This window comes from Gallinula chloropus, assembly GCF_964237585.1.
Source record: "Gallinula chloropus genome assembly, chromosome: 20".
Classification (NCBI taxonomy): domain Eukaryota; kingdom Metazoa; phylum Chordata; class Aves; order Gruiformes; family Rallidae; genus Gallinula; species Gallinula chloropus.
Genome location: NC_140105.1, coordinates 10,252,089 through 10,271,600, shown reverse-complemented (window position 1 = coordinate 10,271,600; position 19,512 = coordinate 10,252,089). Strand labels below are relative to the sequence as shown.

The following is a 19,512-nucleotide window of genomic DNA, read 5'->3' as shown; positions in this document are numbered from 1 at the left end:
TTCCGGGAGGCGGGCGGCGGCGGCGGCCATGGAGGAGGAGGAGGGCGGCGGCGGCTTCAGGAAGGTGCGGCGGGGCCGGGCGGGGAGCGCGGGGCCGGGTTGTTCCCTTCTCACCCCCTGTCCTCCCCGCGCAGGAGACCGTGGAACGGCTGCTTCGCCTCCACTTCCGCGACCGGAGGACCCGAGGTACCGGCGCGGCGGCGGCGGGCGGGCCGGGCCCCCCTCCCTCCATCCCTCCCTCCATCCCCTCCTCCATCCTTCCCTCCATCCTTCCCTCCATCCCCGCTTTGCCGTTGCAGTTAACGGCGACGCGCAGCTGCTGATGGCCGAGATGCTGAACGTCTTCGTCCGAGGTGAGCGCACAGCGCCGGCTCCCGGGGCCGGGCCCACGGGCAGCCCGAACCGCGATGGGGGCCCGTTACCGGCCTCAGAGGGGCCTCCCCCCCCCCACCTCCCTTAGCACCCAGCCCGCCGTGAAGCTGGGCAGCCCGTGGGCTGGGGAGCGGCTCCTGCCAGCGGCTGGGCCGCCGTCCACTGGGACGGCACCTTCCTCCCCCAAAAGCGGCCACCGGTGGCGGCTCTGAGCCCGCTTCTCCTGCCGCTTGCCCCGCAGAAGCGGCAGCCCGCGCAGCACGGCAGGCTCAGGCCGAGGACCTGGAGCTGGTGGACATCGAGCACGTGGAGAAGGTGCTGCCCCAGCTGGTACGTGCGGAGCCAGGGCAGAAAACAAATGCCCTTGAGCAGGGTAGGGACGGGGGCTGATGCAGCTTCATCCATCTCCCTCTGGGGAGGCTGCTGACGGGCTTGCTGCTCTCTCCTTGCAGCTTCTAGACTTCTAGAGGCCTCGGGAAGCACACGTGGCCCACCAGCCCTGACCTGATGTAAACATCACTCAAGGAAGAAGATTCTGAACTTTTCCTTTCTCTTCCACTGTGGTAGCTTTCTCTCCCCTTTACCAAGCACAACAAAGCCCTCAGCAATGTTGCTGTCAGATGCTGTATTTGGAAAGAGGCCCTGGGCCAGCTGCACCGCTGTTTTCCACCCTGCTGCCTTCCTCCTCGAAGAGCAGCCTGTACTTCACAGCACAGGGAGATGCTGTTGCTTTCTCAGCTGATGGGAAAAACAGGTGCTGCTTCACAAAGATGCCTGGAAGCGTCGTCCAAACTTGAGGCTTCTCATCCCGTCAAACAGGCAGCTGCGGCAGAAACTTCAGGTCCAGCTCCAAGCCTGCCTAATGAATAGGTTGTTAACAGGAGCTCAGTCACAGGGTCCTGCCAAAAGCAGGTAACTGATCTTTATTTTATAAATAAACAGTGTCTGTCCCTCACTACCTTCCAGTATTTCTCTAGGGCTGTGACATCAAAGAATGCTTGGAACCTTTTAACCATTTGATATTCTCCTCAGAAGCTGCTTCCCCTCTGCTATAAATTTGTTCTCACAAAGAAACATCAATAAATTAAAACCGAGTTTCCCTCCCTTGTGTAGGCTCTTTGCTGCAATTAATCACTGAAAGTCAAGTTGCTTCAAAGACTTGCAAAGTTTCCCCCTCGCCCGCCCTCTCTCTAAATCTTTGTAGGACGAAAGGAAAAAGGACAGAATAACAAACAGCATGTGTGAGAATCCCACATCATGGGACAGCCTGGCCCCTCAGCCAGCAGGAGGGCCGGGGGGGGGAAGCTGTGAAATAAGAAACCTTACACATGTCGGCAGGACCCACACGACTGAGCCGGCTCTGTCGGGAAACAGCGCCGGCTGCGGGGAAAGCAGCTGACACCAGCGTGCCCTGAGGATTGCACACTCTGGCTGGCTAGCTGCAGCCTTCATACTAGCAAGCTCTTACCCTAGCAAGCCCTTACCCTAGCAAGCCCTTACCCTAGCAAGCCATTTCTGTCCCCTAGACTGCCGTGGCAGGGGAAGGCTCGGTAGGTCACTGTGCTCTTTGATCCAAGAGCCATCGAGGGTCATCGCTCAGGCAGCCCCTTGGAAACTTCACCTAAACCCACAGGTTAATACTCCTTCTTTCTGATGGCAGTACCAGCTTGAGCAGTGCCCCATCGCTCTGTGCTGTGGCTTCTTTGCCAAGACAACTGTTTGTGCAGCTGTATAACGAAGCCAATGAAGGAACTGACCTAGTTCAGCCTTCAGCCCCACAACCATATGGTAAAAAAAGAAGGCAATAGCAAAAAAAAAGGCAAGTAATACAAGTAATAGTGTCTTTGATGCTCATTTTCCCTGGGATAAGTTCAGCTAGTATAGCAGAAGTGATACTGAAACAAAGCCAGCTCATCCAGTCTCTGCATGTGGTGTTATGTGGCTGGGTAGGAATCCTGCACTTTTAAATACCAGGACATCCTGTCTCTCTTCATGAACTCCCTCTCCTATTTTCTTGCCTTTTTCATATTTCAAATTCTCATCTTTTCCCCCCGTTCTGTCTCCATCCACTCCCCACCATCACCTGTCATTAGCCACAGCTACTGGTTGGCCCCGATACACCCCACATGAATTGATCAGCTGTAGCTCCAGTCTGGCTCCTGTGCAGTGAGTAAGCCTGACCCAGCACCTCAAGAGACACAAACAGCCCTATGGAGCACAGGCTCAGCCCACACTTAATCCAGTAAAATAATAAACTCTAACCATTATTTTAGTAATTCCTGTTTTGCCACAGCATGTCTTTTATACCCTGACAAGTGCAAGAGGGACTTGCTTTCCCCAGGAAGAAGTTAGAGCAGCAGCTGTACGTAGCCCTCTTGCATTGCCCACTGCCAGTGGCCACACACAGTCCCTGTTTATGTTTGGGTGTCCTGTAAGAAATCAACATTTTTGCTAAAGCATTCTGCTCCCTCCACTTTGAATCTCCCTTTCCCCCCCGCTCCTTCCACCTTTCTTTCATGCCTCCCCCTCCCTCTGAGTTTCTTCAAAGCATCTGGGAACATTTGGAAGTAATTAGACCTGAAGGGAAATGTTGGCCAGGCTGAGAGACAATGACAAGTGCCAGGAACCCTGGGTGCCCTTTCTAGCCACTTTGAAGTTCATTCAGATGGTACAAAGCTCCGTTTTGCTTTGTTAGAAAAAGATGGGAGGAAGGGAATGAGGCATGACAGGCCCATTGAAAGGGGAGCAGGTTCCTGTGAACTGCCAGAGAAACTGAGTACTGGGGGAAGAAACACACTATCAAAGAGACCGACCAAAAAGGCCTCCTATGGCCACGGGGCTTTATTTCATCTACAAACTGTGCAGATGCACACGTGGGTCAGGGGAGATTTGTCCACACAGGGAAAATGCAACCCCATGTTATTACCCTACAGAACCCCAGCAGCCCAGATTGTCACTGATCCATGGAGGAAACCTGGAGTAAAACCCAGCACCGTGGCTGCTGTGGCAGTGTGGAGTTCAGCTCCAGCCTGAGTGCAATTCTAACCACCAACCCTCATCTCTGTGCAGCATCTGCAGGAGGCAAAGATCCCAACTGAGCAGTGCTTCCCTCTGTGTGCCAGTGGCACTGTGGAGCACAGTCGCTCTGCCGCGGCAGCGCCGGGACCCGCAGCCCGAAGGTCCCGTGGAGAGAGACCTGTGTGGGGGATGGGTTTGGTTTTTACTCACTGTAATTACTGATGTTAATTACATGTAGTGAAATAAACACGGAGCTTGGGGCAGAAACAACCTCCACGTGCATTCCATTGACCTGTGCTCTTCTGGCAACTGAAAACAACCCAAGTGCAGCAGACCAAGAGGGTCACAGGGAAAGCCCATGGGAATTGTTGTAAGTGACCAGTGTGGTTCCTCCTCACTCCCTTTCTGGCCACCTGCCCAGGATTAGCAGCAGCACTAACCCCAGACAGCAAGAAGCAGAGAGAAGTCTTGCTCTAGGCAGCACTTAAGCACAGGTAAAACTGAATCAGGTCATGTACTGCTGCTAGAATCCAGGCTGGCAGACTCCAGTTATCTCTGAAGGGAGGATTTGAATTTTAAAATACAAGCAGAAACCAAGTCCTTCACAGAAAGTACATAGCAATAACTTCCCCCTTAATCCTCTATTCACTTTATTTGCATGCAAGAACCCTTACATTTAACCTCTAACCTTGCTTCTGTAGTCACAAAGACCACAAATAGGCCTTTCACTTCTCCAAAAGGCAAAGCTGACATCTGAAATAGCAGGTTTTTATTGATAACTAAAGGTTATCATACAGGTTAGATCTCTGCAGGGCCCCCAGCCATTTCTTACACACTGTGAAAAAGTTCAGCAGGAAAGAGGCACAGCTGACTGCTCACTGATCCAGGAGCCCAGAATGCTTCATCTCTTCCCACCTACAAAAGAAATGGAACAGCATTAAAACACTTAACCACATCACTTGCATTGTGTTGTTTCTCAATGATGCAGTCTGGTTGCTGAGGGTTCTTATGCACTGCTGTGCTCAGGCAACAGTTGGGTAGCATGAAGGAGTGCTTAAAATTCATCATCACTTTTGGAGCAGGGCACTTCACCCTACATGGGATTAACATGCATGTTAGAGCATGTTACTAACCTTTCATCCCAGCTGCTAATGGGTAACGTGCACAGGTAGGTGAAATGTTATTTCAGACTTAATCCAGGTAATCTTTACTTGGAAAAGAAGGTTTTATGCTTAACTGGGATGCTTCCATCATTGAGGAAACAGAAAAGATGCATTTCCTACATGATCTGCATCTGTATCCCAGTACCAGGCTGGAACAGACCAGCCACAGCAGGGAAACATCCTGACCCACCCCCACAGCCTTCCAGCAACCATTGCACATCTTATGCTACACCTGCTGGAGCTGATGGCCTCGGGATCTTCTGGAATCAAAGACTCAAACCCTCATTCAGGAAGTTAACATTTGGCATTATTAGCCAGGGAATTCCAGACATTTCTTCCTAGCTTTACTGCTGTTAAGGAGGCTGACTGAACTTCTGGGTTTTTTTTCCTCCTCTCTGCCACTGAGTCAAAAAGTGAGTATTGCCAAGAGCTTAATTCAGGAGTCCTTCTTGTTACTTGGTATTTTTCACAAGTTCTCCTACAAAGCCACAGATAAGCTATTGGTTCTCAGACTAAAACCAAAGCTGCATCTGTCTGATCAGGATAAACCAAGGAAAAATTAATCATGGAAACTCAGTTGCAATCTTAGCTGTGGAAAACCACTCCTGTTTTGCAGTGAAGATTAAAACCAGAAAAAACAACTCAAAAAAAAAAAAAAAAATCAAGGGAAGGAAAAGTACTAAACCAGACTGTACCAGCAGAGGAAAAAATAACAGGTTTAACAGATGGCACAAGGCCTTGGTACAAAGAATCTCATGGCCCTTGGTATCTGAGCTACACTAGCATAGTTAAGACCTCAGAACACTGAGCCCAGAACAAAGTTAAGAGTGCTGCAAGCACGTGGATCAGGCTTGGCACTGCCTGAGTCCTGCATTCAGATGCTGCTCCAGTGAAGGCTGGTGTTTAAGTCACAAACTGATGTGTGATTGACCAGCACTCAATGTCCTGCAAGCCAAGATGTTGACATCTTCAAGAACATTGCCAATATCCAGCAAGTCTGGCACAGAGGAGGCTGCCCTTCTGGGGAGCTGGGGATGAGGAGAGCTCTGCTCCCATTTCATGGTACCTGGCAGCTTCAGCCACTTGGGTATCTTCCCAGGGGCGCTTCTGGGCACCTGTGGAGCTCCACACACACTCGTGGGTTTTGGCTGTTGATCAGTCTTTCTGTCACTCCCTGCTTCTGGCTCAGACAGGGAGGGAACTATGGATTCTAAAGATGATGATGCAGAAGGAACTAATGATTTTGACAAACACCTGAGGGAGAAAATACACAAGTACAATTAAGCTTCATTTTTTCATTAATGGCCCCTTGTAGCACCCACCACCTTTAAATTTTAACCTGAGATTGAAAAGACTCTTCTTGTTCATGACAAGCCATGAGCCATGTCACTACAATCCTGCTTTGCAAAGGAGGACTCTCAGAGCTATGAACTGTGGCAATATGACTGCTAGAGAAGAATGTAAAGTACTGGTATCATCAGGGCATGTTTCTCTGCAGTAAGACAGGCATGTTTCACACTTCCCACCCCTGAATCACTCACCCACTTGCAACTCAGTCCCAACGTACCTGGCTACTAATAAATCAGCTGCAGAAGGGGAAACTGCAGAGCCCAGCAGGTCTGATTTCAGGTAACAATCTGTTTAAAAACAAAACCCAAACACTTGTTTGGTAACAGAGGCATCAATCACCACAGAATCACACAGGTCCCTGTGGAGCTCATGCCCACTGTGTAGTATAGTAAATCCCCATCGCCTCCCCTCAGCTGACACAGGACACAAACTGTTTCTTTCACAACTCAAAGTTCCCTATTTCATTAGTGAAACCTCAAGCTCTTGACATTTTCTTGTAGTGCTCACTGAATTTTAGAAACTTTCCTGTGAAGCCAGAGCATGCTTTCACCTCCAGGAGAAACAGAGATTCCAAGCATAAACCAGAGGTGCCAAAGCATCAAAGACACAGACCTGCTGTCCCATTCTTCTACCATCCTTCTCTCCACAACAGACAGCACCTCCTCCACAGCCTGACAAACCTCCTAAGAAAAGTGCTACACTTATTTTTATGCTCAAGCTAACCCACCAAGCTGGCCCTGGGAAGCTTAAGCCATTCAGAATGGGAACATTCACCAGCCTTCTCAAGGAGCATGTTATCTTCTGAACTCTAGAGCATAATTCTTCTGGGTCTGCTGTAAGAGCTACAGAGTCAGCTGAAGAAGAGAGGAAACTCACTCACCCCGGCGCTCCTCGGACCCGAAGTGAACGACAGCAGTTGGGAAGAGTTTGGCCTGGAGAAAAGGGGAAAAGATCACTGACTGTAGAGGCTTCCACAGTTCACTGTGAGCATTAGAGCCAAGTTAGGCAGCTACAGGCAAGTTGACAGAGTTGGAGCTGAGGTCACTGAGCTGAACTTGTGTAGAGCACAGGGCACTCAGAGTAAGATGTGAAGCAAAACTCTACGACCTGTTCTACTGCACCAGTGATCTGCAATTTGTCCTCCTGGGTCCCCCTATCACCTGAGAGATTATTTCCCCCACAATTCTCCACCACTGAGCAGGGAGTGAATATGGTTAAGAATCTTCTGAGACCAGAGTGGCTGACAGAAGAGAAGGAAAAATCCAGCTATGCCCTCAGAAAGCTATTCTAGATTATTCTATTACATCTACACCTTGTCTCTAGTTGGAATTTATCCAGTTTCAACAGCTTTCCAGGATTCAGTCTATTATTTTGTGAAACCAGCCTGAATTTCTAGTTCCTACTTGTCAGAACAATCACCATGTCTTTTTTCATCCATTTAGCTCATTATGTGACCTAGATAACCACATGACTGCCTTTTTCATGTCTGCATTTATCAATCCAAGGATCTTTATTTCATCTGCAAATGTTAGTAATTATTATTTTGTATTTATATATCTACTTCCAAAGTAGATAAAAGATAATGAAGAGTGTGGCCAGAGCCAATTCAGCAAGCCACCAGCATAAGTGATCTATGCTTCTCAACAGTTCCCCTCTATTATTTGAGATGCCAGTCAGCCAGATCACAACTCATTTACTGGGTGCTTTAATTACACATTAGGACACACCTTCAAAACAATAAGGGCCCCACATAGGTCATGAAGCACTGAATCAAGTGAAAGTCAGTTTAACTATGTAAATTTATTGTCTGTGATCTCCTAAGCACTGTCTCCTCCTATGATACCAGGAGGGTGCCACAGTGCCCAGGTTGACCACATCAGTGGGAAGGTGGGAGATGCTGCCTGTCTCGCTGGGAATGGCCCTGGAAAGGAATGCACCACAGCACCTGGAACCCTGTGCTCTCACCTCCATCTTCAGTGCTCCACAACAACTGGCAAGTTCTTATCAGGCACATAAAGAGAAACACATTCAATAGAGTTCCCATTAGCTCATCATCTAAGAGAACCAACCCTTCTGCAAGCTAGAAGTGCAGTCAAGCCAGAGTCAGCTCTTGCTGAGCATTAACTACCACTCCACAGAGAAGGCACAATCTCTACAAGAAACAAATACAAAGTGGAAACATCAGGACTTTGGTCAGCAGGCCTGGTCCCTGATGTAACATGCCAGGATTTTGGTCAGCAGGCCTGGTCCCTGATGTAACATGCCCATAGATTTACCACACTGCTTTCTGCTCCAGCTCCCCCCGTTCTAAGGTGTGAACCCATCACACAGCAAGAATGAGATGGCAGCTGATGGTTCTCAAGCTACTCATAGTGCACAAGATGGTATCTGACTGGTTGTAGTTCACTTGGTTGTCCTCTCATTTTAAAAAACAACTGTGCATCATCACTCTCACCATCCTCTCCTTCACTCACACTCAGTCTCACGTGGTGACTAACCAGCTTTACTCAGCGACCTCTGCATAAACAGCTACCCCATAAAATCCACAAACAGGGATTTTGTTCAACATACTAAGACATTAAATGACTTCACACTGTTGAGAAGCAATTAGTAGCTCAAATGATGACCTACTGAGTATTTGTGAACATAAAATTGATTCTTTTCAACTAGCCCTACGTTAAGATGCAGGGTCAGATCCCAGCCAGTAAGAACCTGATCCCAACGTAGTAAAATTCAACAGGGTAAGAAATGGAAATGTACAAACAGTTACCACCAAGACCCTGTTCTGCAGAGTGTTAACAGAGTTAAGCAGGCAGACTAAAGACCTGGAAATCAGAGAAACAGAAGTAAAACTCTTAGCTACTGAATCCTTAGGTGCTGAATAAACATTACTCAGAGAAGAGGGCTCTTAGAAACACTGCACAGCCCGAACTAAAACATGCAAGGAGGGAAGCAAGCATTAATGCAAATCAATCATTTACCCATAATTAAAGAACCCAAATGCCTTTCCACTTTGGTAGCTAATACTTCTGAGGTCAGTAATAAGGAATGAAGCAGCAGAACAGGTGTAGGGAAGGAAATCTGGCGAGCTAAAAGAATTCAAGGATTAAAACAACAAAAAGTTACAAGAAGTTCAGATACAGGAAGTCCCTGAAATAACTGGCTGGGCCACCAATTACTAAAACTAAGGAATTCAATTAAAGAAAAGAATTTCTATTATGGTTTTAGATCAGTTTCCTCATCAGGGAGACATGAAGATCTCTAACAAGCCAGGAGGTAGGTACAACTGAGCAGCTAAGAGGGCAGAAGTATCCTGCAATGCCATTGCCACCACAGGATCACAAATGGTTGAGGCTGGAAAGAGGATCTGAAAACAGTCTAGTCCAAACCCCCCTGCTCTGAGCAGGATCAGTCAGAGCAGGTATCTGTGGATCTCAGTGTCCAGTTGGGTGCTGAGTATCAATAGACAGAGACTCTACAACTTGCTCAGGCAACCCACTCCAGTGTCAGACTGGGAGAATTAACAGGTCAGTGTAACACCACATAAAGAAAAACTATCTGAAACAATTATCTGAAGCTTTCAGAAGACCTTCTACTCAGAGGCAGAAACCAAATCATCAAAGAGTAAAAGAGCCAAGTACTGCCATAGCCAGACACTGTACAGAAACTGTTGATTAATGGTCTACAGGTATCCTGGGAAAAGAGCAACAACTGAATTTCTCACCTCGATCCAATGAGTAAATAAACCCAAGCAACTGCTTCTCTTCCTATCACCAATGCACACATGGGAATTGTGCAGGACAGGCTGCCTGCTCTGGTGTTTTCTTGAACCTCTGTTGCCACCATTAGCACAGTTGGGATACTGGAATGATGGTCCTTGGACCTGATGCAGCGCAGTGACTACCAGAACCCCAAAGGATCCCTGATCTTCACGGAGGAGCCCGTGGATTGCTACCTGATCAACAGGCTAACAAAACTCTACTAACCAGAGGCAAAATGAACCAGCCTCACCTATCTTCCCAACTACAAACTCCAATTGAGTATGTGGTATTACCATTTCTTTTTCACATTACTCCAGGGGCTGCAGGAGAGTTTCACACACAGCACGTCCCACACCACGCCAGGCTGAAGCAGGAGACCTTCACCAGCCTCCTCCATCAGCTCCTGCTAGAGTGGCCAGGCATCTTCACATCCTTCAACTGGCATTTTAGCAGAAATCGTTATTTATTAGGTCTTTTAACATTTCATTCCTCAATCACCAGGGCCTAGCCTGCCCCAGTCACAAAGACTGCTCTCCATAAACTTTTTTAATTAAAAAGTCCCAGACACGGTTTAGAAACCCCAGAGAAAACTCCAGCAAGAGCTTTGATGTTTCCGCTGCCTTCGTCTGAAGGGTTCCCTCTATTTAGGAAATGGGTGCCTTAAAAAGCCACCTCCCTCCCCCCCCCCAAACACACATACACTCAAGCCCTTTTACACACAACATCCTTTTCATGCCAGCTGCAAGTTGGAAAATGAGGTTTTTGTAGCGTGTTAGTGTTGGAATTTTTTAATAACCTCCCCTCTCCTTCCCCCCCCCCACCCCCCCAACTCCCAACCAATTATCTTGGTAAATAATTAACATTCTGAAAGAGATAAGTAAGCACAGCATCTCAGAGCTCAAAGCCCTTTAGTTCAAAGCCCTGCCCTTTTCTCTTCGTTTCCCTGCTGCCGCCACCGAAACTTCCTTGTCAATCAAGCTCTGGGCACACACATCAAAGCTCCATGTGGGAATGGCCCCAAGGGGTCAGAGAAAATTCATGGCAGGGACTTGGTGAGGCACAAAGAGAAAAAGAGAGTGAAAAACACAGACCAAGAGCTAGACAGGCACACTCAACCACACAAACAGACAGAGTGTGCCCCAATATAAACCTCTACCCTGTTTACTCACAGGTTGACAAATAACCATCGTTCTAAGTGTCAGGATCCACCTACACAGCCATTTCCCACTGCTGGCAAAACATCAGTCCAAATGCTCCAGTTCAAAATCTTCTCATTGAAAGAAACTTAAAGGGACCGAAAGCAGCTCCCAAGCACACAGAATGCAACCTCCTTCCCATGGCTCCACTCCCTGCATCCCTATCCCTTCCCAGGGGTCAGCCAACACACAGCCTCCTCCTGCCAAATCGACATCCAGTAAGTTCTTTTTCTCCAGTTCCAATAGACTACTGGCTCATTCACACAACCCTTTGTCCAGCTTCTTTTGTGCACAGTTCTTGGGTACCATCCCAATTTCAACACTTACGGAGGGGTCGGTACAGAAGGCAGCTAGCTCCATCTCAGTGATCACCCCAGGAATGCTCCAGCCAGGCACTGGTAGGACACAGTGTTGTCTGAGAGGGTTTTTTTTTTTGTAACACAAAAGTATTTCAATGAGCACCAATTGCACATTAAAAAAAAACAGAAAGAAAGAAAGAAAGAAAAAAAAAAGCCAGTGGAATGATCCCACTGGCCAAGGAATGTCTTGGCACAAAGATGAGAAGGCTTTAGTAGCTACAGTCCAGGAAAACACACAAACTCAAAGCTGAAGCCTTTACTATTCTCTAGCACTGCTGAGAATAAAAGGATCAAATATTGGGCAGACCATTACCTGAAAACTATCTTCTCAAGTCAGCTGGTGCTTCCTCTTTGCAGTTGTTCTAACACATGTATCAATGTTTCTAGAAGCAGCACCCTGCAGTTCTTAACCTCACTGCACAGGGCTCTGGTAAGTGTGTTTGTGAATCAGAACAGACTTAGAAACCTCTCAGAGTCACCCTGCACATGTCAGAAGAATCACAGGCTCTTTGAAACGAGCATTCAAAAAGCTCCATTCAGTTATATGCAAAGAATTATTACAACTGAGTAAGTCCACAGCTAGTTAATTAGACTCAAATATTGAGCATTTCTCTTCCTTGCTGCTTGGCTTTCCAGCCAAAGCTACAATGCCATTCTGACTGGGAAAAGAGATGCTATTGAAATATAATGTTCAAATCAAGGGATATTTAACAAGATACAGTTAGAGCTGTTGTTTTTTTTTTTAATTGCAACAGCAACTAAAAATCCAATTGAAAATGGTGTCCCACTGTGCAGTTATATAATGTAATCAGCAGCAACATGAAATGTAACACAGGATTAGGCTTGGGGATTTTTGTTTGGAGGGGTGTTTGTACAGATGAAAAACTGAGACCTGGACACAATAAATAACAAAGTCACACAGGATGGCAAGAGCAGAAATGAGAACTAAGTATGTCAGTCTCCAGAACCCCATCCAAGGCCTTAATCACAGGACAGCTTTCTTCTGAAGGGATCAGAACGTGACTGATGCAGCAAGAGGTGGGAGAAGCCAATGTCCTGCTTACTGTCCTCCCCATTTAAGGAGCATCATCCCACGTGACCTCAGATTTTAAAAAGCTGTAAATAACACAGCTCCATCAATTTACTTAGCTTAAATGAACAACTCTCCATCTCAGAAATCCAAAGACCAGCCTGGTGCTCATAAAGCCACGTTTAGTGTGAAGCTGAGCTGTGTAGCTAAGCAACTCCCAGTTTAATTTCAGGCAGGCAGAGTGCAGGTCCGCAGACAGCACAGCGGCGAGCGTGGTTTGTGAGAGCTGAGCATCCTGGCTGCAGAGCAGTGTGCTGGGGCTGCTGCAGCTCACACTCCACGACAGAAATATCTGCACTAGAGCAATATTCCCCCCTGAATCCATCAGCAACACACAAGGGCAACATTTCTGCTGCCTTCTACTGCACGTCCCTGTCGCTTGTCCTCAGAGCACAGGAAAGATTTCAGGCAGAACCCTCTCCAAACAACAGCTCAAGACTTCCTCCTTCATGGGCACATTGATGATCTCTCAAGGTCCCTTCCAAACCCCTATGATTCTCTGATTCAAAGAAGTCCCAGCAGGTTATGTACAGGACTCCCTGAGCGAGCTGAGCCTGCTGTCTGAGGGGACCCTGCAGCTGCCAGAAGGAGCAGCATTCTTTCCGTTACACGAGCTGAAAAGATTAAGAGTGCCACAGGTCTGCTGGTAGTTTGATGTTAAAAGATGAATAAGAAAATCAGCACTTCAAAGGGCCACGGGCGTGGAAGGAGAAACCCAAGCTCCCAACATGAAATGCTGCCCAGCACACACACACCCCAAACACAGCAACCAGCCCTTGGAAACTTCAACCGGAAAGCCGGTGGATCAAAAGCTCCTCCAGCAAGACTGCAAAGTGTGGCTGAAACAGAAATAAACACTGCAGGCACGGTGAGAGGGGGCAAACTGACTTCAGTGGTTCATGTTTATAACCCCCAGAACAAAGCTGCTCAATGTGGGACTGCAACTGCCAAGGAAGATGGATATTCTGCAGCCGATGGTCAGACCCAGCTGCAGCAGGGGACCTTTAAAATTCATAAGGTGAAGATAAGATTTGAAAGCACTATTTTGAGAAGGCTACTTAAGGAATCCAGGTATAAAGAGCATTCATTGAGCCCCTGAGCTGAGATCAGAAAGATCTGGCCTGAGAGTACACTAGAGAAGGTTTCTGGCAGCATTTCCAGCCTGGCCCCAGCCGAAGCGCCCGTAAGAAGGAGCATGGGCAGCCCTGGCCAGCACGGGTAACAGACCTCACAAGACAAACCACAGGGAAGACTGCTACCCAAATCTAGTCAGATGAGAAAATCCTGAATGGATAAACCCAGGGCTAAGACTTCACACAGGAAGGTGAATGCCATCCTCCTGGCTGGGTGGATTTTACTATTAATTACAATGTTCTTGGCTAGCGAGCGGAATAACCACGAGGCCACTGGAAATACCTCCCACAGACCAGCTCTGATGAAGTAATTTTTTTCTGAGATTGCATTCAGCCTCTTGCCAAAAGCAGAGAAGGCTTCATACTGCTCAGCTCACAGCTGGCTTCACTGACCATGCGTGCCAGAGGCATTGCCCAAACTGGCATTAACAAATAGGACGTGGAACCAGAACTAAAGGCAAAGAAGGGAACAAACAGCTCCTCTGGATTTCTGCCCCATGGTACATGCCAGAGGCAACACTTGGTGCATTCTAAGATCTGATTAGAAGACCTAATTATTTATGTGGAAGCCTGTGGATTCCTTGAGCTCCTCTGAAGACAGACAACAGCCTCCTGCCCTCTTTGCTGCCCCAACTTTTTCAGCAGCTGGTATTCTTACCCTCTGCTAACTCTTCCCTAGTATTAACTCAGCAATCCATGATCTCTTCCACTAACACACCCCAGATATGCACTACACAAGTGCCTGTTTCTGGGAGGAGAAAGAAGGGAGGCAGCAGCTCTGAAAAGCTCAGCTAGCCTAGAAAAACACAGACAAGCAACTAGAGCTATAAGGAACCCAAAGCCAAATGCTACAACAGGGAAGCCTGCAGTTGATCAGTTCTGGAGAGCAGAACATTATAAAACACTTCAAGGGACATGAGGATAAGGCAGCCAGCAAAAATAGCAATAACAAAAAATCAAAGCAATGCCTTGAAGTCTTTATGGGTTCCAAAAACTCCACACTGCTGCCAATCTGTGTGCTCACTATACTGTAAATACACACATATTTTGGGAGAATTCACTCCAGACAGTTCCTTCAGCCCAAGGATCTTGGCAAACACACTGACAATATTTGTCTTTTTTCCTGGTTCTGCTTATAGTGTAAAAGTTCTCCCTCCATTGTAAGGGCTCACTTTTAATGAATGTGGTTCCAATCTTATCAGCTTGAATGGAGTGAGAGGGTGGAGAGGGAGCAGAAGTGTTGATAGTACAGTACTCCACCATCTGCAGTGGCTCCCGTTACTGGCTTCAGCACAGATTTCAGTCCTTCATAAATATTTGACTGCTCAAATGTGCTCACATTACTGCCTCAGACACCATCCACTGCTTCTCACAGCCAGCACCAAGGCAGTCCATGGATGGAGGATAACCTGCCACTAGCTCAAGGCCTGGGGAAGCCAGGTGCAACTCCATGACTCCTGTCTGACATCGGACAGGCGATCTCACACAGCCAACTCCCAGCTGTACCACAGAAGCAGCATCTCTGCCCTCTACCCCAGCACAGTGTGGGGCTGTGGCTCCATCAGAGATCTCCAAGACACTAAGTTCCTCAAACACCCAGGCTGGCAGTGGTCAATGTCCAGGACACTCTGTAGCAGGGCTCAAGCAGGCTCTGTCTGACAGTCTCAGCAAAGACCTGAAGTTTCTAGAAAATCCTTTTGAAGTTCATCAAGAGAATCCCCATATCCCTGGAGGAGGATGCTAGGATTCCATATGTGCCAAGGCACTTCTCAAAGGAGAAAACAGAAGGTGACTGAGTAGTCTATAACTAAACTGAAGAGAATAAACAACTGGGTGCTTCTGTGTCACAGTCCTACTTAAAAGTAACAGTCCACTTGCACTTAGCCATGATAGTGTCATGTATTTTGAGAAGACATGAGCATCAGGCAACCTAGGAAAAAAAAGTGGACTCTGCAGAAGCCATAAGCCAACCTCTTGTTACTTTGCTCTTTGGTTCTCTTAACTTTTTCCTCATTTTCTGTTTCTCAAGTCTTTAAGCACCATATTTAGGGAAGAAGTAGTCCCTAAGAGCAAAAGGAGAATAAATGCCATTTAAAAAGTGGAGCAGCATTTATGACACAGTGTCATCAGGCAAAATCTCCTGTTTGAAAGTTAAGGATTCTAAGGCTCATGTAATTTCAATGATAGCTCACCATCATCCCTGAGATAATTACATCTCAGTGCAATCTTCCTTATGACTGCCTTTGTTTTCTCTGAAAGTCACTTTATTCCTGAAATGAATATACACTCCAGAGGTGTTTTACAAAGCACCTACCATCCACCTCTAATTTGGTATGTTACCCTCTGCTCAGGTAAGACACGTATGAAAGAGTGAACAGTGATAATGTGAAAGCTACAGGTTGGGGAAAATCCATAATGGCTGGATACAACATGGTAGTAACCTGTCTTGGAAGAGCTGTTTTTAACAGAAATGTAGGTTTTTCAGTCCCTCCTCAGCCTTTCAAACATCCTCCAAAAAAAAAAAAAACCAAACCAACTCAAACACCTACAAAAAAAGCTTGAGAAATGAGCTGTTCCTTCACCTCTATTCCCTCTTCCCACCATGTCAGGAAGAGCTGCACACTCCACAGCACTCATTCACACAGGCATGGTAACCACCAGAACACAGCAGTGTTCCAGAACATGCTCTCACAGTGTGGAGATGGTGACCACTGCAAGGTCACCTAGCATGACAGCTCCCCTCTCCCCAGCCCAAGAGCCACACGTCTCACACAATACCTCAACTGCATCTGGACAGAGCAGCTCTGCCTTTTCATCTCTATCCTTCCAGATAATGGGAACAGAAGGGGAGCTCTGATTAAAGTACAAAATGTTTCCCTTCCACAGACCACATGATGACTAAAAGGGGGAAGGTCTTCCCCTAAGCCACCCACACAGAGCCTGGCCCCATCCAGGCACCGCAGCCCTGCAGCAAGTGTGGATGCTGAACCACACAAACCTCAGTGTCAGGGGTTGGAAGGCAACACCAGAGAAGTGAGAAGCAGTGAGCAGGTCCTGTCCCCAGCGCTGCCCCACCTGACCCAACACTAGAAATATCACCTCTCCTGCTGCTGCTCTCATTTGCACCAAGAGCTCAAGGCTCAGGCTGAGCAGCCCGATGAGCAACAGCCGCCCATGAGAAGGGCATCCAACAACAACAGGGTTGCCAGGGACATGAAAGCCAGAGCCACTTCCACACCCGCTTCTTCCCAGAGAAGAAAGCCTCCTTCAGCCCCTGCCAAGCACTCAGTCCTGCAGCAGCAAGAAGGGAAAGTCTGTCCAAGCAGAAGACATTCACCAAGTCAAGGCAAAAGTTAAAAGATGGAAAAGGATTTAGTCTGGTAGCAGGGAGCAAAGCTTCACCAGCCTACACTGCCATCCTGGCACGTCAGAGCGTGCTGCTCTCTGACAACTACAGTAACCAGAATGATATGACAAGTTCTCAGCAGGAATAGTTTTTTTTCCTGTTTTTTCCATCCAAATAAAATGTTTGTAAACACACATGAGCATTGCTGCCACAACAGACCATGACCTGAAAGGGCTGAAGGGCTCCAGACAAGGGACACAGACTACATGGCTCCCAGCTCTTCCCATCTGCAAACCCATTTCACACTCAGCTGAACCAAACAACAGGAAGGTCTGTGCTCAGACATGGCAGCTCTGGACCACAAAAACAGGGAGCGTAGCGTGCATGTGCCATGTCAAACCAGTCTGCACTGGTCAGCTCTAGGGCTGCTTCCCTTGCCTCAGAACTGCTAACAAGCACAGAAGAGCTTTATCATCTGCCATCCCTCTGAGTGCTTTCCAAAGCCACCAGCAGCAATGCAGCCATAACCAGTTCCCCCTTCGTGAGGCTTCTCAGGAATCTGAAGACAAGATTTGTCCTTTGCATTCCCCATCCCAGTTACCCATGTGCCTCGAGACACTGGTTTGGGTGGCAGATGTGGGTGAGATGGCACAAGCCAGAGGAAGCCAGCAGAACTTCGTGCCTGGATGGGAAAACCTGGCTCCAAGACACAAAGCACTGTCCCATGATACTGTGAGAAGAAAAACTATAGCTCTCCCCAGCCAGGCTGACACTGTGCCTCACCAACACATGCTGCCCTGCTCCTGTGGGTGGGAGAAGCAGTGCCATGCACACTGTGGGTCTGAATGAGGCCGTGGTCGAGCGGGGAGCGGGATGGCTGGTGGGGACAGAGCAGTGCTCAGGCTGTGGAGCTGGGCAGAGGCCAAGAGCTACTGCACAGCAACTCCTGAACCACAGAGCCAGGCAGGGCTCTGATCCCTGAAGAGGCTCACGGCTCCCTGGGAAGCTAAACCTGTCGTAGGCACGGTGACAATACAAGGAACCCCAACACCAACGAAGCCGCTTCCAAAACTTCCCGTTTCAGCACAGAATTCTTACCAGGGAATTAGGCAGAGGAGAGAATTCCCACTGTGAGCGCACACACAGACCCACACTTTGCTGCCCTCAACGCTCAACAGTCTAAAAGCAGCTTCACATGTATGTCTTCCACATGGCCTGGTCAGGAAGTTGTGGAATTTGGAAAGCTCCATTACAAACAACTTCAGAGGCATGCTAATCCCTACCTAATTCACCACGTTGCCTGAAAAGTCCCTTTCTCTATCCCTCTCTCTGCCCCACCCCTTCTGCTCCCTCTGAGGCATCAAGCAGCAGCTCTCACTGCAGCCTGCTTGACCCTTTACCCCCCAACTCATCCTCAGTGCATCACGCTACAAACGTCCATGAAGTCCTGAACGACAGCACAGGGTGAGTTTGAGGCAAAGTCACTGGCAACATCACTCAATCAGCCTCTTAACATGTGTGTGACTTACACAGCCAGGAGACCTCAAGGCCACCTTATGTGACATTTGCAAAAAGCCTCCAGGAATCTGGATGTGAAAAACTGCCTTTCAGCCTCTGAGAGCAGTTACACATCCAGTACACATCCAGAGTACATATCCCTCAGTGTACAAGCTGGCTTGAAATAAACTCTTCCATAGTGGTTATCTAAAAGGTCAGATTTTTGTCTAATATGGCCTCTAGCTCCTGCTGTAGAAACTGTAAAGAGTTACCTGCCCAAACCCAGCCTCTCAGCTCCTACTGTACCAGTCCAACCACAGGCACAGCAAAGGCACCTTAGCTCAGCTCTTGTAATAATGTTTCAGGGCTGAACACAGCTCAGACCCCATAAGGCACTGAGCACATGCAACAATGAGAACCCCTCAACCCTGCCACAACATGCCAGTGCATATTGTTGCACAAGGTGGACCTCTTCTGGTGAAGAGCTTGTGCTCCAAAACACCTGGTCCCACTGGTCTTGGCAAAGCAGAAGCCCACAGGGATCACAGGACATTACACAGCTTCTTTTAAGTGACTGAAGCAGCGGGCAGGGTGAAGGGAAGCAGCAAGTCAGAGAGAATCACAGAGCACATGTGAGTCCTTACCTCAAAGAGAGTCAGACTTTCATCCTTCAAGATGATTCTGGGAGGTGCAACAACTGAAGTTAAAAAACAAGTTATAAAACAGGACCACCTAGCAACCAAAACAATAAACACAGCAGGTATGGGAGGGACTGGTGCCCTTTAAAGGGGTGACACACTCACACTGCCCACACAGGCTTCTTGACAAGGCAGAAGCATAATGCAGCCAAGTGAGCAGGTTACACCTCCTCTGTGCTCTGAGGCTGTGTTTAGGGAAGGAATTCCTCCCCAGGCCAGACCTTGTGGCATCACAAGATCCCATATGCACACAGCTAGAAACAGGCTTTGTAAATAAGGCCAAGATGATGGACAGCACACTCACACAGGTAAAATGGCAAGTCTGCATCTGCAAGGTGGCTTCTTACAAACTCTCTCAAAATGCCAACTGCAAGAAAAGGAGAAAAAGGTTTGCTGAATTACATTTGTCTTCAGATGCTGGGTGAAAAGACTAACCTGTACCAGCAGAACTGCCTTCTACAGTGTCTGCAGATTGTCTTTTCCTCAAAAGAATGCTATGACAAGGATCTTGGAGAAAAAAAGAAAACAA

The 19,512-nt window shown here is 47.8% G+C and overlaps 2 protein-coding genes across 2 annotated transcripts in view; one reads left to right on the top strand and one right to left on the bottom strand.

Annotated features, from left to right (window-relative positions):
- The first annotated feature begins 15 nt into the window (after positions 1 to 15).
- CENPX (centromere protein X) lies at positions 16 to 1,475 on the top strand. The gene is made up of 5 exons (XM_084273416.1): positions 16 to 64; positions 135 to 186; positions 300 to 353; positions 614 to 702; positions 825 to 1,475. Exons 1-5 carry the CDS (start codon positions 29 to 31, stop codon positions 837 to 839), a joined length of 246 nt encoding a protein of 81 aa, XP_084129542.1. The 5' UTR covers positions 16 to 28; the 3' UTR covers positions 840 to 1,475.
- A 2,662-nt stretch (positions 1,476 to 4,137) lies between these two features.
- The window catches only part of ASPSCR1 (ASPSCR1 tether for SLC2A4, UBX domain containing), a 42,834-nt gene continuing 27,459 nt past the window's right edge, over positions 4,138 to 19,512 (bottom strand). Inside the window, exons 11-16 of the mRNA XM_084273506.1 lie at positions 19,288 to 19,350; positions 18,930 to 18,982; positions 6,784 to 6,835; positions 6,121 to 6,190; positions 5,620 to 5,807; positions 4,138 to 4,305 (exon numbers count right to left, since the gene is read on the bottom strand). Of these exons, the coding sequence (XP_084129632.1) occupies positions 4,292 to 4,305; positions 5,620 to 5,807; positions 6,121 to 6,190; positions 6,784 to 6,835; positions 18,930 to 18,982; positions 19,288 to 19,350 (440 nt within the window). The 3' untranslated portion in view covers positions 4,138 to 4,291. The remainder of the gene's footprint in view (positions 4,306 to 5,619; positions 5,808 to 6,120; positions 6,191 to 6,783; positions 6,836 to 18,929; positions 18,983 to 19,287; positions 19,351 to 19,512) is intronic.

Coding starts and splice junctions, on each gene's coding strand:
- CENPX (XM_084273416.1), top strand. CDS start 29: ATGGAGGAGGAGGAGGGCGGCGGCGGCTTCAGGAAG. Junction 187..299: donor CCGCGACCGGAGGACCCGAG/GTACCGGCGCGG, acceptor TTGCCGTTGCAG/TTAACGGCGACGCGCAGCTG. Junction 354..613: donor GCTGAACGTCTTCGTCCGAG/GTGAGCGCACAG, acceptor CTTGCCCCGCAG/AAGCGGCAGCCCGCGCAGCA.